Source organism: Bos taurus, chromosome 7 (genome assembly GCF_002263795.3).
Source record: "Bos taurus isolate L1 Dominette 01449 registration number 42190680 breed Hereford chromosome 7, ARS-UCD2.0, whole genome shotgun sequence".
Lineage (NCBI taxonomy): Eukaryota > Metazoa > Chordata > Mammalia > Artiodactyla > Bovidae > Bos > Bos taurus.
Window position 1 is genome coordinate 55,309,895 of NC_037334.1, and position 18,629 is coordinate 55,328,523.

At 41.4% G+C, this 18,629-nt stretch overlaps 1 protein-coding gene across 2 annotated transcripts in view; it reads left to right on the top strand.

Annotated features, from left to right (window-relative positions):
* The first annotated feature begins 801 nt into the window (after nt 1-801).
* The window catches only part of KCTD16 (potassium channel tetramerization domain containing 16), a 323,986-nt gene continuing 306,158 nt past the window's right edge, over nt 802-18,629 (top strand). The window contains exons 1-2 of one of the 2 annotated variants that reach the window (XM_005209535.5): nt 802-1,709; nt 2,074-3,229. In XM_005209535.5, coding sequence (XP_005209592.1) covers nt 2,398-3,229 — 832 coding nt within the window. In that variant the 5' untranslated portion in view covers nt 802-1,709; nt 2,074-2,397. Of the gene's footprint in view, nt 1,710-2,073; nt 3,230-18,629 lie in introns of those variants that run through there. The other variant, NM_001276369.1, reaches the window with a different exon arrangement.

Below are 18,629 nucleotides of genomic sequence, written 5' to 3' on the forward strand. Positions count from 1 at the left end.
TATTATTCATAGATGAAGTACTACATTCTCATTAGGAATGTGAGTCCTAAGACATTGGTGTTTGAAAGGGGAAATGGCTGACTTACTGTAAGCTGTTGCCTGGGCCATTATTGACTGGCAGGATCAACTGGAAGCACTTTGTTAGTGGATTAGGTTGCCCTGGAAATGCCTTCCTGAAACTCTAATGATGCACTTAAGGGAACCCTCTGGGACAGGAGTAAAATGTCTCTTTGCAGGCGTGTCTTCCACCAGAGTCCTCTTGGGATGAGATGGGAGGGGGCGGGGGCACATCCAGAGAGAAGCTTCGTAAGGAAACAGACCCAGAAAAAAGTTGCAGGTAACGATGTCTTACGTGGAAGCCAAGATAATGACTTACTGATAGAAACCCTGTTTTTTTCCGAGGGTACCAGTTCTTCCTATCGTCTTGGGAAGGAGCATCAGAAATTCCAGAGAGACTGAAGGTATGGATGTATATATTCATTATTTATTTATTTGCTGGGGTGAGGGTGGCAGAGGAATGGAGAAAAAGGAAAAACAAAAAAAACAAAAACAGGAAAGGGCATCTGAGAGAACATGGCTTAGTCCTCTTTGAGGAGAGAAAAACCCACTTTGTAGCTTGAACATTGGGGTCATTGAGTATGCTTTTTTTTCTTTTAAGCAAGCTTTAGAGGGGGCAATTTGCCCTTTAGCAGAAATTTAGTGCACATGCAAAGGAATCGTTTGTTGATTTTTAAAAATGAAAAACCGCCGTGTTCATCTGGGTTGAGGGGTTGTTTCTGGGGCATGGTGGTGGCTGTGGAGGTCTAGAGACAGCACGAAAGGGCAAAGCAAAGGCCCTTGGAAACTCCAGACTCCCGGACAGGACCGGGAGGGAAGCGGCTGCGCCGCGCTGCGTCCCCGCCCCGAGCCCGGAGCGCCCGGGGGACTCGCGTGCCCACGGCCGGAGCGCGGCGTCCCCGTGCAGTCCCGACGACCTGTCACCGAGGCGGACGTGACTCGGAGCTGCCTCCGCTCTCTCCAAGCCATATTCCTTTAAGATGATGTAATAGTCATTTCCCTGGATGGTTTCTTGCCTGCACTGCTGAAACAACAGCATCCGAACTGCACTGGGAACTGTGGAACCACCCAGCTCCTCCACCGGAGAAGCCCGAGCCTGAGCCCCGCGCCGGCATCTCTGCGCCGCGGCGGCCGCCCGCTCCCACCTGGCTGGGAACATGGGAGCCCGCTTGTCCTTGCCGGCAGGTGGGGTGGCTACCTGGGACCCCAGCAGGGAGCATCTGTCTTGCTTCTGGGCTTTCTGAAAAGCTTCTAAGTCCCGGTACCTCTTGCAACTCTCTTTTGTTTTAAGGATTCTTTCCAAAGGTTTGATTTTTTTTTTTTTCTTCCTGGAGAAGCTTTGAATATTTTTCTCTGCTTTGCTTCTTCAATCCAACCACCTCTAGTCACAGTTTAACTTTTTTGTGACTTGTTTTAACTTGAGATTGGGAGTGAATATATACATACATATACACAAATATACATTTATATAAATATTTATATATATAATTATTATTTTCTAAGAGCACATCTCTCTGGCACTTTTCACTGATACCTCTGTATTTTACCTGTTTGGGATTTTGACAAGCTCCAGACTCTGTGTGTGGCTGGGGATTTGGACTGCTTTGCAAATGGGTATTTCTTCACAAGAACTGTTTCCAGCACTCACTGAGGTAAGTTCTAGGGCTTATTGCTTTTCCTCTCCAGCTGGGGAAAGAAAATAAATCTCCTTTTAGAAGTTGAAAATTGCATATTCATTTTTAATGCAGAAATCAAATAGAAATGTTTTTAATACTAAATGCTGGAGACAGAGGGATATAGATAAATATGTAGACACGAAATACCTTGAAAGAAGCTACGATTTAGTTGAAGAATGGCTGAAATCAGTAATTCCAGGGCTGCTTATGTAAAATAATCTCTCCCTCCCTCCCTTTCGGTTTCCCTCCCTCCTTCTACCTCCCTCTCCTCTCTCCAGCAGTCTCTTTTTTTCTGACTCATGCTGTGTTTGAGGAAATAATTTTCTCTCTTTTCCTGCAGACAGACCTCTCAGTAACTGGAGACCTGACCGGCCTTGCCTACTGAGCTTGGGGGAAAACTGGATGCAGATGAGTTGATTATATTCCATGAAGTCATAGCTCTCCACCTGCCAGGGTTTAAACTACTTCTGTAGCATCACTTCACCTGTGGACTCTTTCAAATTTTGCTTTGTTGGGGGGAAAAAAAAACTGGGGTAAGAAGAGGTTGTTTTTAACAAGTTATCATCCTCTCCCTCCCTTATAAGTTGCTGCAAAGGATCAGGCTGTGACTCCATTGGGTCGCTCCTTCACATCAAAATAGGAGAAGAAAAAGAAGAAAGGGACCATGGCTCTGAGTGGCAACTGTAGTCGTTATTATTCTCGAGAACAAGGGGCTGCAGTTCCCAACTCCTTCCCCGAGGTCGTGGAGCTGAATGTTGGGGGTCAAGTTTATTTCACTCGCCATTCCACATTAATAAGCATCCCTCATTCCCTCCTGTGGAAAATGTTTTCCCCAAAGAGAGACACAGCTAACGACCTAGCCAAGGACTCCAAGGGAAGGTTTTTCATTGACAGAGATGGATTCTTGTTCCGTTATATTCTGGACTATCTCAGGGACAGGCAGGTGGTCCTGCCTGATCACTTTCCAGAAAGGGGAAGACTGAAAAGAGAAGCTGAGTACTTCCAGCTCCCAGACTTGGTCAAACTCCTGACCCCTGATGAAATCAAGCAAAGCCCAGATGAATTCTGCCACAGTGACTTTGAAGATGCCTCCCAAGGAAGTGACACGAGAATCTGCCCCCCTTCCTCGCTGCTCCCTGCTGACCGCAAGTGGGGTTTTATTACTGTGGGTTACAGGGGGTCCTGCACCATGGGCAGAGAGGGGCAGGCAGATGCCAAGTTTCGGAGAGTTCCCCGGATTTTGGTTTGTGGAAGGATTTCCTTGGCGAAGGAGGTCTTTGGAGAGACTTTGAATGAGAGCAGAGACCCTGACCGAGCCCCAGAAAGATACACATCCAGATTTTATCTCAAATTCAGGCATCTGGAAAGGGCTTTTGATATGTTGTCAGAATGTGGATTCCACATGGTGGCCTGTAACTCCTCAGTAACAGCATCTTTCGTCAACCAGTATACAGATGACAAGATCTGGTCAAGCTACACTGAGTACGTCTTCTACCGTAAGTACAGAGCGTTCTTGTTGTTTTTCATGTGTATGGATTTGTTTAACAGATATATATGTATATATGGTCTGCACGTTCAGTCTACGTCTAAGGAACGTGTTGTTGTTTAAATGCTGTTTGGGGATTTTTATTTTATTTTTTTAACTCTTGAGGTATAGCTAGGGGTTATAATCAGCTTTCATGTTTTACCTAAGGTAACTTTTGTTTTCCCAATCAACTCACAGAATATTTAAAGGCCTCAAAAATCACAGTATACAAATGATATTGGTATAGGTAATATGTGGAATGAAAATAGGCATGTGTGTCTGTCGGATATTGAACTGTGAAGATAAGGCAATGATGAGAACTTGGCTGTTGGGTCATGGGAGTTCAGTAGACTCAGAGTGGCTGAAGTGCTGCTGACTGTTGTCTTATCTGAACTTTGGGGTCTATTAAGCTGGTTTCTGAAGACAGCTTTCATCAGGAATGTTGAAAGCAAAATGGATGTTGCACTGAATGACGTGATCTTGGCTAGATGGCAGTACAGACTGATGAAAGACCCCTTCCCCCCGACCCCAAGTCTGAAATTTGCCTGCCTAGGCTTTCACGAATTTGTGATTTGATTCCTTAGCAATTTGTACTGAGATTTGAGTTGCACTGCAGACTTAATTAAGCCGAGCTGCATTTAGGATTCACCCAAAAGGAATGAATCCTTGAGAATTGTCAATCACACACAGTCAGCTTCAGACAACTGAGGTGGTATAATCACTGGCATAAAAGGAAACCAGAAGAGAAAAAAAGAAAGGAAACAATTGCACTGAAGTCTTTATAGTAAGAGTTTCTTAGAGTCAGTCCAGTTGTTTAAATGACAATTTACTGTACAGAATGCCTTCTTTTAAGAATTACTCTAAATTAACCATAAGCCATTGATCTCTGGGAGGAAAGCAATTAGTCTGTAAAGTTCAGTGCTTGATGAACTGCTGATTTTCAACAGGTCTGGGAGCTGGGTGAAGTGAATTCCATGAGAAATATGTTTCCAGTTTTTCTCTATTCTTATTTTAAGGCAAATCCATAAATTTTGAGGATTAAAATATCTAAATGTCTCTGTACATTCAGGTGTGACTGAATCTGTTGGACTGAGTTTTGCCTACAGTTGTCTTTATTCCTTTGGAGATGATGTTGGGAGCCTTGGTGACAAGGCCTGTGGGAAGCCAAGTTGCTCTGTACTGGGTTATCACAGATTTGGTTTTTAGAAGTGAAAACACATAGATTGTATAGAAAGAACAGCCTGCGGAGAAAAGAATCAGCTAGCAGTTCAGTTGCATTCTGATGTTCTGTAACAAGCATTATTTGGTTCAATACCCCTATCTATGGCTTTTATCTATAATCTATACCTTCCTCTGTGTTGGGGCTTAGTGGCCAGATTCTGCTTTCTTTCTTCTGGTGAGTTTTCCATTAGCGTAGAGATAAAGCTTTAGCTTTTTAGCTTTCTATAAAGGAATATGACATTATCTGTGATTCTGTAGAACAGACATCTTCTAACTTGGAAAAAAAAATGCATCGTTGAATTTAAATCTGGTTTGTGATATTTACCTTGTTCCCCAATTTCTAATACTTGAAAATGGCCTCTTAGGAAACTTTAGTCAAACAGAAGAAAACATATCAGTCATACCCCCTCAAAAAGACCACACTTGATTCCAATCACTTGCTCATCTAAATGAGACTTAGAGCCTGAGTTGTCTGCTAGCTCAGTGACATTTCTGTGTTTATCAAGGCCTCATCTGTATAATAGTAAGCCCTCTGTAGATTGCTCCAGACAGACTCTGTTCTCTAATCATATGATCACTTCTTTTTTTTGTTGGATTGCTGAGAGGATGCCAAGGAGCAGGTGGCTCAGACTAGCACAAATATGCAACACCTTCATATTGCACAGCACATATACTGCATATGATATACTTGCTCTTTGTACCCAACAACCAGAGCTAAGTGTTAACTCTTCCTCAGTCTCAGGATCAATAAAGCTGACAGCTGGCTTTCTAGGGTGCATGACAGCTTCCGTGCAGCTGCTTAGCCATAATTATTTAATTAGAAGCTGCCAACTGTGCCTCTATAAGCATTAATTCATCAAGCTGTTGTGCTTGGGTTAATGGGCCAAAACTCTGGGAGGTGCTCTAAAGCAGGGAATTGCCTGTATGCAAAGATGCCCCAAGCCCTGCCAATTGACCAATCGCCAACCCTGAGCCACTGCATGCATTGCAGAGGGCATGGAGCCCAGAAACCACCACCTGCCTGCCATCCAGCTTTTGAAGGGCAGTGGTCTGAAGAGCAGTATGTGTCTCAGGGAGCACGTCCCCCATTTTTAAAAAAAAACAGCCAACCAACAGCAAAGTTGTTCCTTATAGGGGATCCCAACTTCCTCCTAGGTTATAAAAATATCTGTAGATAAAGATATAGACATGTGGTGACAAACTTCCTAGTTCCAAGGAATGAACTCCAAGAAATCAGACTTTTCTAATAACCAAGGGATAATGCAGAATCACTTTGCCTGGATCCATATCACAGTAAAAATGAACAGCAAGAAATTAATACATTGTATATGGTGGTTGACAGTCATGGGGAGAGACCCCTTCTTCCTCTGTGTGCTTAAATTTCTTCTAGATTTTCCAGGGAGATCTGTCAGTTATTAACAGGTTAGATTCTTGCCTCATTCAGTCTTCATGTAGACCTAGAATTGATGATCAATATCAAGTAGTTTTGACTGTTTAATATAAAACTAGAAAAAAGTCAACAGGTGTTTGTGTGTGTTCAACAGGGTGGCAAGAAATGTGTTTGTTTACACTGCTGATACACCAAAATACAATATGTGAGATACTATGGATTATGATTCACTTAACAGCAAGCAAGAAAATGTGAGTGATATAAGAACATAGAAATGTCTGTCCTAGGATTGCCTCACAAAGTATTTTAATTGTTTTAATTTAAAACAACAAGAAGGTATTTTCCCCTCTTTCTCATCCAACTAGGTAAACAATTACCTCTGTTTTCTTTCCAAGTATTGTATGGAAGGCAATATCATAAACATCAGAGGATGACGTCTTGACTCTCCTCCAGATGGAATGAGTTAAGTAATTTGGAAGACAAGTCCTGATATTGAATCAATAGCCATTCACACCACTTAGGAACAAAATCACAGGTGTATGGAAGTAAATGAACCTCTTATTTAGAGCCCTCTTCCAATGCCCTAGTGAGAGGGAAAGTTGTTCTTCATTGGAGAAGATTATGTACATTTCCTTAATCTTATTCCTATGAGTGAGTTACTTTAGACAAATTCCTGAAAGCATTCAGATTCAAAGGCATTTGCCTCTAATAGAATTGCATCCAAAAACATAAACCGAGTTCTGTGAATCATAGATAGAGACATCGATTCATTGCCTTTTCAATAGATTACTACTTGGAAGTGCATTTTAACCTTTTTTCTCTTTACTTGGTTTCCTTACATTCAAAAGGTTGTTTCTACCAAAGTTTCTAAATTGCTTTGTATACATAGTATATATCTTCAGGGTGGTTGATTGAGATGGGGGTGTTGGAGAAAAGTAGATTAGGAAATGATTTCTTACTTAGAATTCTGCATGACCTTGTATTAGGAAGAAATGGTGGTTCTAGCCATTGTGAGTAATTTTCCCAGTATTGATTTTAAAACTTGTAAAAGGGTGAGTTTTTAAAGGAAAACAGGCAGAAAAGAATCTATCTTGAAATAATTCTAGCTTTCTTTTTCCTTGTTCCTTAAAAGTTACCAATGATAGCTTCAATTTTTGTTGTCCATAGAAATATGATGTTGGCATATTCAAAATGAAGACACAGAACAGCAAAGTCCAAACCATGAAGGTCTGGTGTTTACCTACCTGTCCTCTTTCTGTGATGTTTTTCTGTCTTTTCCATCTTAGATGCTCCTCTTTCCTCATTCTTTAGTCATTCCTGCTTTCAAGTTCTTTCTCTTTATGCCACAATCAAGATGTCAGTAAAGTTCTGTCCTGTCATGATATTTACAATATTTTCAAGGCATGGTGTACTTTTTTCAGAGGTTTTTGTCCATAAGAAACCTTTTAATAGCTGTTGATCAGGTGACTTTGTATCCCAAAGGGAGTGTTCTTAAGGCCTGTGCCTTCTTATTTTACAATTTATAATTTAAATATTAACATAATCTAAGTATAAGGCTTCATCATGAAGTCAGCCTAGACCTTGCTTGGGGAGATATTGGCTGGTGATGATAAAGGACAGGGGCAGTGGGTATCGTTTTTTTCTTGTCTCTTTAAGATGCTGTTCTCTGACCATTGGGCTCAATGTAATAGTACTGTAAACATGTTAGTTGTTGTTCAGTCACTAAGTCATGTCTGATTCTTTGAGACTCCATGGACTTCCCTGTCCTTCACTATCTCCTGAAGTTTTCTCAGACTCATGTCCATTGAGTTGGTGATGCCATCCAATCATCTCATTCTCTGTCGACCCCTTCTTCTGCATAGTAAAATATGTCATTTGTCTTCACTTTCATGCTAAACGGGATATATTACCTGAGCCTGATTCCTTGTGAGAGATGATTTGAGTAGTTTCTTCCTAAGTCTCTGGCCTCCCTGAATGAATTTGGCAGCAAGAGAAATGTCAGTATGTGAGAAAAAAGGGGGAGAACTCTGTGATTGCCCCCAAGTCCCTTGATATGTTAAAACATATGTGTGTGTGTGTGTGTGTGTGTGTGTGTGTGTGTATGGTTAGAAAGAGAAGACCAAATGATTCTGACAGCCTGAAGAGATTTGGATCTTATCAGAGGAATTATAAACAGAGAAAATGCCACTGAGCTCCATTTGGAACACCTCCAAGCACAAACCATGGAGAGGGGTGACTGGACAGAGGAGAGAGTGCCGGTTCCATGCCGAGAAACAGTTCTTCTGAAAGCAGAGGTGATGTTCAATCTCTGCATCACAGCTGACTGTTGCTCTTTTCTTTGGTCTTTGCTCTAGCTTTCCTCAAATCCTGCATTTCTTGGCAAGTCAGCTAAAACATTTCAGTATGGAAATTTTCAAACACCCAAATGTAGAAACACCCAGCTCCAAAACTTACAGTGATTATTACCAGACTAATCTTGTTTCATATATATCCCTACCTACTTTCTCTTCTGTTTGCACTGGATTATTTTGAAACAAATTTCAGGTATTAATCATTTCACTCATCCATTAAAAACTATATGTTTCTAAACTAAAATTAATTTTAAAATGCATCACAGTAACATTATCACATACAAAACAAATAGTACTTTGATATCTTCTGATATCTAGTTGGTATACAAACTTTGATTCTCTCACAGTATTTTTTTTAAAGTTGTCTTGCTTGAATCAAGAGTCAAATGAGGTACGTCCATTATCTTTTAAAAATTTATTTATTCTTGGATATGCTGGGTCTCTGTGTCTGTGCATGGGCTTCTCTCTAGTTGTGGTGTTTGGGCTTCTCATTGCAATGGCTTCTCTTGTTGCAGAGCACGACTCTAGGCATGGGGACTTCAGTAATTGTGGCTCATGGGCTTAGTTGTTTCGAGGCATGTAGAGTCTTCCCAGAAGAGGGGATCGAACCTGTGTCCCCTGCACTGGCAGCTGGATTCTTATCCTCCATATTATCTTTTATTGCTATCTATAAAAGAAAAAGAATATTGCATATGACATTACCACAAAGTGGCAAAAATCTTAAATCTTTTTATTTCTCCCTTCCTTCCTCCTATCCCCCTTCACACTTTTTCTCTCTCTCCTTTCTTTCTTTCTTTTTTTCTTCCAGTTTATTTGTTTGAAGAAACCAAGCTCTTTGTCATGTCAAATGTCCGGCACTCTGGGTTTTGCTCATCCATCTCTATGATCTCTGTGATGTCAGTAACACATTTTTTCTTACCCCTGCATTTTCTGTAATTTGTTAGAGCTAAACACCAGATTCTAAGGCGTGGCCAGATTCAAGTTCAGAATTTCTTGCAAGAAATCTTCACAAGTATTGGAAAGCCCGTTTTTATTTATTTAGGATCTTGATTTCTTTTTTAATTTATTTAAAAAAAAATTAATTTATTTATTTCAATTGGAAGCTAATTACTTTACAACCTTTCGGTGGTTTTTGCCATACATTGACATGAATCAGCCACGTGTGCACATGTGTCCCCCTATTCTGAAACCCCTTGCCACCTCCCTCCCCACCCCATCTCTCTGGGTTGTCCCAGAGCACTGGCTTTGTGTGCCCTGCTTCATGCATTGAACTTGCACTGGTCTTCTTGTTTACATATGGTAATATATATGTTTCAGTGCTATTCTCTCAAATCATCCCACCCTCGCTGCTCCTACACAGTCCAAAATTCTGTTCTTTACATCTGTGTCTTTTTACTGTCTTGCATATAGGATCACTGCTACCATTTTTCTGAATTCCATGTATATGTGTCAATATGCTATATTGGTGTTTCTCTTTCTGACTTATTTCACTTTGTATAATAGCATCCATCTCATTAGAACTGACTCAAATGTGTTCTTTTTTATAGCTGAGTAATATTCTATTCTGTATATGTACCACAACTTCCTTATCCATTCATCTGCCAACTGACGTCTAGGTTGCTTCCATGTCCTAGCTGTTGTAAACAGTGCTGCAGTGAACATCGGGGTACATGTGTCTCTTTCAATTCTGGTTTCCTTGGTGTGTATGCCCAGCAGTGGGTTGCTGAGTTGTATGGCAGTTCTGTTTCCAGTTTTTAAAGGAATCTCCACCCTGTACTAGTTTGCATTCCCACCAACAGTGTACAAGAGTTCCTTTTTCTCCAAAACCTCTCCAGCATTTATTGTTTGTAGACTTTTTGATGGCAGCCATTCTGACCGGCGTGAGATGGTACCTCATTGTGGTTTTGATTTCATTTTCTCTGATAATGAGTGATGTTGAGCATCTTTTCATGTATTTTTTTAGCCATCTGTATATATTCTTTGGAGAAATGTCTGTTTAGTTCTTTGGCCCACTTTTTGATTGGATCATTTGTTTTTCTGGTATTGAGCTGCATGAGCTGCTTGTATATTTTGGAGATTAATTCTTTGTTGGTTGTTTCATTTGTTGGCAAGTCCATTTTTAATTTGCTTTGGCAGATTGAAATGCTATATGTTTTGGATGCAAGGAAAGGACACCTTCTTATTGTTAGTTTTTTCATAATTGTCATATAGGCAAATAACAATTGGAACCTATTCTCTCCATTGTTCAAGTTGATTCTGATGATATAGCAGGCCTGTGTTTTCCTTTCTAGTCATCCAAGAACTGCCTGTGCTGTGCTTAGTCGCTCAGTCATGTCAGACTCTTTGCAACCCCATAGACTGTAACCCACCAGGCTCCTCCATCCCTGGGGATTCTCAAGGCAAGAATACTGGAGTGGGTTGACATGACCTCTTCCAGGGGATCTTCCCAACCCAGGGATCAAACCCAGGTGTCTTGTATTACAGGTAGATTCTTTACCATCTGAGCCACCAGGGAAGCCCTAGAACTGCTTAGTATTCCATTGCTGTTCTTGTCACTAGGCTGAGTTACCATCAGGGATGCAGTGAACCTACCAAGAAGGCTCCTGTTGACTGGGAAAGAGAATCATTTTTAGAATAGCCAGGGAAAGTTTGCCTACTGGCTATTCTAATTTTGCATTCTTGGATTTGCTCAACTGTGTGGAAACTCCACGGAACTTATATGTTTCCCAAACCTCTCCGTGTGTTCCTTATCTCAGTAAATTGTTTCATCAGTTGCCCAGTTCCCCAGGGAAGAATAAAGCCTGAGTGGCTCTTCTTTCTCCCTTACCAGTTCTCCAAACTCCAATTTCTATTGGTTCTTTTCTGTCATCCACCTCAAATCCATCCATTTCTACCCATTTCCACTGATGCTACGCTGGCCCAGGCCACCGGTACATGCCACTGCTTTTCTAGACTATTACAAAGAAAATGCAATTGTCCTTCCCATCCACGTCTGGTGTGATCCCCTTTGGGTCTTTTCTTCCTGCTGCAGATATGGTAAGATTTCTAACGTGTGAGTCTGACCATGTCACTCCCTAATATGAATCACAGCTGTTCGTGACATGACTTCTGCTTCTGTCCCTTGCCTTTTCTGTTGCCCTCCCATCCCTTGCATTTTTAACCTCAGATCCTGAATGCTGTTATACACTTGCTTCTTCAGTTTTGTACGTAATGTTCCCTTTGCCTGGAACTATGCCTCCACCTGCTTTGATTAAATACTTCAGGTCCCAAATCTATAGGTTCCTTTTATGGGAAGCTTTTCAAGCCCACCACATTTAGATTAGGTACCTCTTATATTTGCTCCAAAGGACCCTATTTTCTTTTACCATGACACAAATAATGCTGCATTATACCTGCTTATTTAACTGTTTCTGTAACATTAGATAGTAAGTTCTGTGAAGGTAGGAACTGTCAGTCACATTCCTTGTGGTACATCTGGCCAAAAACCTGCAAAACTGTAGGACCTTCATAAATGTTTCTCAAAGAAGGAAACCAAACGCCCATTGCACATCCCTTGGAGGAGGGCACAGCAACCTACTCCAGTATTCATGCCTGGAGAATCCCATGGACAGAGGAGCCTGGTAGGTTACAGTCCACTTGGTCGCCAATTCAGATACTACTGAAGTGACTGAGCACACACTTATATATATATATATATATATATAAATACAAATATAAATAGATTAGGTATGTATCTATTATGTAATAGATATATATAAATATAAATATATATATAATATGTATATTTTATTGGCTTTACAATGTTGTGTTAGTTTCTGCTGTACAACAGCATGAATCAGCCGTAAGTATACATATATCCCCTCCCTCTTGAGCCTCCCTCCCACCCACCCCTCCCTCATCCCACCCCTTCCCCATCCCACCCCTTTAGGTCATCACAGAGCAGACTTTTATGGACATACATGCCACTGTCTTTAATCTACCATTACATCATCTCTTAAAGAAGAACTGGAGAGCAGTGATGGTGTGCTTGTTCTGGTGTGATTAGTAGTAATGATGGCATTTCCTGACTTGCCCTGAGTCCTAAGGGCAGGGCATCTTGCAGGGAGAATTCCATTTTGTATGTAAAGTGCTTAGCCTAGCTCTTAGCACCTGCACAGACATTCTAGCTCCAGGAAACTGAGAAAAACACTTACCAGCAGCGAAGTTTCCTGTGGTTTCCTTTTAGTTGATGCACCCAAGGAGGAGCAAATTGAAGCTGGGGTGGAGCCAGGGTTTAAGGAACAACCCAAGGAGAGACTTGGGATTCAGAAAAGTGCTGCAAAATTGAGAGGCATCTGCTAGAATGCAAAGTGTGCTGTGAGGATGACTAGCTGGCCTTCTTAATCTTCTTACTGCCAAGGGATTCTACTTCCTCCCTCCCTCCATTCTTAGCTCCTTAGTGATCAGAGGCAGAGGCAACCTGAAACGGTGGTTGAGAGCCTTGGTGTGGGAGCCCAGACTGAGTTTGAATCCCTACTTGTTTGATCGCTGGCAAATCACTTGACTTTCTGCTTTCGTTTCCTCACCTGGAAAATGGAGACGGTAACAGTGGTACTTGCCTCAGTGTGGTTACAAGAATTGAATGGGTTGCTATATAGAAAGTGCTGATGACAGCTCCTGTCACCCAGGCAATGCTAAGGAAATGTTAGTAAGTAATTTCAAGGACCTCTGAGAATGACAAAATACAGGTCCTTCCTGTAAATAACTCACCTGATTCTTTTTAATAGTCTTCCTGGATACTCTGTCCAGTCTGTTGATTCTATGCATGTTAAAAAAAAGAAAAAACAAACAAAAGCATCTAGAAGTGACTTTTAAAGAGGAAATTCAAGCTACTGATTTTAATTGAACCTGAATAAACATAAAAATAAACTCTTCAAAAAGCTTCCAATTCCAGTAACTCTTTTCTTCCCTTTGCTATTCCATAATGCAAGTCATTAATAATGGCTTTTCTCCCCACCTTATTTTCAATGTGTGGTTTTTCAGAATCTAGGAGAATATATAGAATTTAAAATTAAGAATATAATTTAAATTATATATTCAATCATTGAAGGATTAGAATAACCTTTTAGGAATCTCAGCCTAGAGAGAATTTTCCTTCACGGTGATAGAAAATGGTTACTGAGTAATGTCCCTGACAATAAGATCATTTAAATTGCTCCAGAAGTGAAAACAAGACATTTGCTTCACACTGAGTAGCTGTGCTGTGTGACTTTGAAAGGAAATAAAGAGTGGGAGATCATGAAGGACAGAGGAACCTGGCGTGCTGCAGTCCATGGGTTGCAGAGTCAGACACGACTTAGGTACTGAACAATAACAAGAGTACTCTGGAGTCTGCTAGTGTGACCCATTCAAAAACTGCCCCATGTGAAGAAACTCATACTTTTCTGCTTGTATTCACCAATTCCATTCTGAAGCAGAAAGTTCTGATAATTTCCACACCCCCATTTGTGTGTGTGTGCCAAGCCACTTCAGTTGTGTCCGACTCTTTGAGACCCCATGGACTGTGGCCCTCCAGGCTCCTCTGTCCATGGGATTCTCCAGGCAAGAATACTGTAGTAGGTTGCCATTTCCTTCTCCAGGGGATCTTCCTGCCCCAGGAATTGAACCTGCATCTCTTACATCTCCTGCATTGGCAGATGGGTTCTTTTACCACTAGTGCCACCTAGGAAGCCCCAGTTACCCATCCCCATTTACAGCAACTTTTTATTCTGAGTGTATCTGATATAATGTGGTTGTGAACTACTTACATGGGTGAAAATAGGAGGCAACCCATTCTTTATATATAACCTGGTGCACATCTGGTAGCTCAGATCTGCCTGAGATGCAGGAGACCTGGGCTCATTCCCTGGGTTGGGAATATCCCCTGGAGAAGGGAATGGCAACCCACTCCAGTATTCTTTCCTGGAGAATTCCATGGACAAAGGAGCCTGGCAGGCTAGTTTTTTGTTCATGGGGTCACGAAAAGTTTTATACGACTGAGCGACTAACACTTTCACACTTACGAGACTTTTGGGCTGCTGAATATTGTGTTTTAGACAATATTGTGAACTGTGGATTGACACTGCTAGGCTGTTACATAGAGAAAAGGAGAGCCAGGTTCCAGTAATGGTGATTTTTCTGTAAAGGGAGCCATGGAACAGCAGCCATGGAACATCCCCTAGTGATGGGGATTGGGGAAATGGGGCATATGACTGTTAGAGTGTGGCAGAGGCATAAAATCAAAGCCAAGGGAATACTCTAGACTTGAGGAAATATTGCAGAGCCCTTGACGGAAAAAGAGCTGGCCAACAATGAGAAGCACATCGAGCACTGGTCAGGCATTATGGCTCAATTTCTTACAGGGTTAAGCATTCAGTAATGTCAGGTGGAGAAATTTTCCTATGGGCCCGTACTTGCAAATGTACAGTGAAGTGCAAATGGAAAATAGGATTCCCTTTGCACTAGTTTGTTTTTTAGCCAACTAGGTGAAATATCTTTTTCTTTAAACAGAGGGATGCCTGTGTGAAGGTGTACATCTTGTCAAGCTGCAATGAAATGGCATGATGTTCATCCCTATTTGCATAAAAAAGCACTCCTTAGAAAACCACCAGTGTTGTTTGGCTTTTCTAAATACTTTTGTGGCCTGGAGTTCTAACGACTCTGTTCTAATGTGTGATACGTTCAGCATTTTAAAGGCCATTTTCAGGTCTTTGGATGCTCAGTCATGTAAAATATTTATTTGTTTGGAAAGATCTGATTGCTTCACACTTACTAAAGACCTGTCTCATATAAAGTACCTTTTTGTTTTTTGCAGGGCTGTCCAGATGAGAGGGGTAGCATATATCATATCTGTATGCAAAGAATTGAAATCCTGATTCACAAATTCCTCATGCTCATGATTCTCTAGTACTTCTCCACAATCTGCCAGGGAAGTGATTCACATTGTGCACAGGCCTCATGGATTGGAAACTGCAGGCCCTTGAAATCTTCCATCATCTGCACAAAGAACAAAGCATCATGTGAAGTACAATTTAGTTTTATACCAAGATTGTGTCATCCCTTCCTTAGAATGACCTCCTTTGTTTATTTTTTAAAATCTTTTTATTTTGTGTTGGGGTGTAGCCGATAAACGAACAATGTTGTGATAGTTTCAGGTGAGCAGCAAAGGGACTCAACCATACATATGCATTCTCTCCCAAACTCCTCTCCCATCCAGGCTGCTACATAGCATTAAGCAGTGTTCCCTATGCTACACAGTAGTCCTTGGTTATCCATTTTAAATATAGCAGTGTGTACATGTCCATCCAAACTCTCTAACTATCCCTTCCCCCCATCCTTCCCTCACCCCACAACCATAAGCTTACTCTCTAAATCTGTGTCTTTTTCTGTCTTTTAAGTAAGTTCATTTGTATCATTTCTTTTTAGATTCCACATATAAGGGATGTCATATGATATTTCTCCTTCTCAGTCTGACTTACTTCACTCAATATGACAGTCTCTAGGTCCATTCATGTTGCTGCAAATGGCATTTTAGAATGACCTCCTTTAATTGGTAGATTCTATATCTAGCCTCTGTTGCTTGTACAGAATTCTGTTTGCTACCTTCTGGTTGTGTGAGTATATGCCAGTCCCTGGGGCCTTGCTGAGCCTTTGCTTTTGCATGTGCTAGGTTCCTAAACGTCTTATGGTTGGCTTATACATTCCTTCTAGAATATATTTCAAACACCTACTATGCACATGAGGATGCACGCAGTTCCAGAGATTCACCTGTAAATGAGATGCATTTGGTCATCAGTGTTCTCGTGGAGCATGTAGTTTAAGAAGAGATTGAACTAGTTAATGGGCAATTTCAATCTCATGCAATAAAGAAGTGTAAATTGATAAAAGGGTAGAGAGGAAACTTCTAATTTGAACTTGGGGTGTCAGGAAATTTAACCACATTTTATATTAATGCTTAGAGGAGAAAATGCTAAAATCCTAACGCATCTGTTGACTTTAAGATACTAGCTGACTGATAGAGTCATAGAAATTCTATCCTAGGATGGCTTAGGAGTATCTGAAAATCATTAGCCATTGCTCCATTTCTCATTTAGTTAATTCCATCATTTCCAGTATGAATAATTTTGATTAGGAGCCAATATCTTCATTTTTAAACTCTTCATTTCTCCCTTCCATCAAACCTTTGTCTTGTGAAAGTATATGTGCAAAATTAGAAGCCAAATGATAGCCTTAGATGAACAGTAATCAATTCTAAACATACTTTATAATTATACCTATAGTCTCCTTTTATAATGATTTTATAATGATGTCATGATTATTATTTTAACTTTAAGGATTACTGATTTGCCTTGTCAGTCTCACACATAACTTTTCCAGTAACTACCCCAGTGCTGAACACACAGGAGGAGCTCAGTAAGAATCTGTGGGATCAATAAATTCATAACACCGTATTTTAATTTTTATTTTTGCAGGACTACACTGTTTGCGGGATCAGAGTTCCCCAAACAGAAATTGAACTTGGGCCTTGGTAATGCAACTGTGGGGTCCTAACCACTGGACCACCAGGGAATTCCCTAAAATACCACATTTTAAAGAAATAAAGTGTTGCTGCTAAGTCACTTCAGTCGTGTCTGACTCTGTGCAACCCCATAGACAGAAGCCCACCAGGCTCCCCCGTCCCTGGGATTCTCCAGGCAAGAACACTGGAGTGGGTTGCCATTTCCTTCTCCAATGCATGAAAGTGAAAAGTGAAAGGGAAGTCGCTCAGTCGTGTCCAACTCTTAGCGACCCCATGGACTGCAGCCTATTAGGCTTCTCCGTCTATGGGATTTTCCAGGCAAGAGTACTGGAGTGGGGTGCCATCGCCTTCTCCAAATAAAGTGTTAATTTAAAGAAATTAAATGTAAAGTTTAAAAGAAAATTTCATGATATAAAATGTGAAATATAAAATGAATGAAATGTGAGATGAATGATAATACCAGTTTTACTTGATACTTACTTTTAACCATGGATGTGCACCCTGTGAATGACAGTGAAAACATGATTTAGCACAGTAATGGCATCAGATGTATCTGGATGAAAATCTTAGTTTTGTTCCTTCCTACCAGGGCACCCTTGGGAGAGTATCTTAACCTCTTGACCCTTCAGAACATTCGTCTCATCTCTAAAAGGGGAACACAGAAGCCTCTCTCATGGTGGTGCTGTGAGGATTAAGCCAAGGTCATGCCATCTTGCTTGCTTGTCTCAGTTTGTTTCTAGGCTCTTTTGGTTCGTCTTATGAATAGGTATGCTTGGATTCAGAATAAACTGAGAAAATATGGATCTGATGGAGCTGATCTTGCGTGTTCTCAAATAAAAATCAGGCTGCTTCTCACTGGTTTCCCTCTGGACTAATGCTATCCATTTTCTTAACAAAGGGAAAAACACACCCATAACACATTCCTGAAGTTCCCTTGGTGTGCTCACCTCTCCTGCTGCTTCTGCAGGCCCTGGTCCACATACAGCACAGTCACATGGCCTTTTGACAGCTTTTATGATAGGCAGGTCAGTCTCCCACCTTGAGACATTGCACTTGTGAACCCTTCCTTCTGCCTTTTGCCTTTCTGGGTCAGGCTTTAATACTTTTTCCTTGGAAAGGCCTTCTGTCACCATCCCAGCTGAAGGAGCCAGGGCTTCCTCTTCATTCTCTATTCAGCTCTGTGTTTCTATCATAGCACCGTTCACATGAGTAAATATTTGCTTGCTTTACTTGTTAATTTTTTTTCTCAGTAGACTGTAAACTTCATGGGGGCAGGAGCTAGGAACTCTATTTGTCCTGTTCTTGTGTATCCATAGCCCCTAGCACGGTGTCTGGTGTGTAGGAGGCATTAACTTATTTTTTCTCTGTCCTTCCTGCCCTATCATGTGAAATTATAATAGTAGGATTATCTCTCATGGTGAAAGCAACTGACGAGATAAGTCTAGGTATAGGTATGGGGCTTCCCTGGTAGCTCAGATGGTAAAGAATCCACTTGCAATGTGGGAGACCTGGGTTCGATCCCTGGGTTGGGAAGATTCCCCTGGAGGAGGACATGGCAACCTACTCCATTATTCTTTCCCAGAGAATCCCATGGACAGAGGAGCCTGGCGGGCTACAGTCCATGGGGTCGCACAGAGTCAGACACGACTGAGCGACTGAGCAGCAGCGGCATAGACAGACGTGTAGGTATAGGCACGGGCTTCCCACGGGGTGCTAGTGGGAAAGAGCCTGCCGGCCAATGCAGGAGACGTAAGAGACACGGATTGGATCCCTGGGTGGGAAAGATCCCCTAGCTTAGGAAATGACAACCTACTCTAGTATTCTTGTCTGGAAAATTCCATGGACAGAGGAGCCTGGCGGGCTACAGTCCATG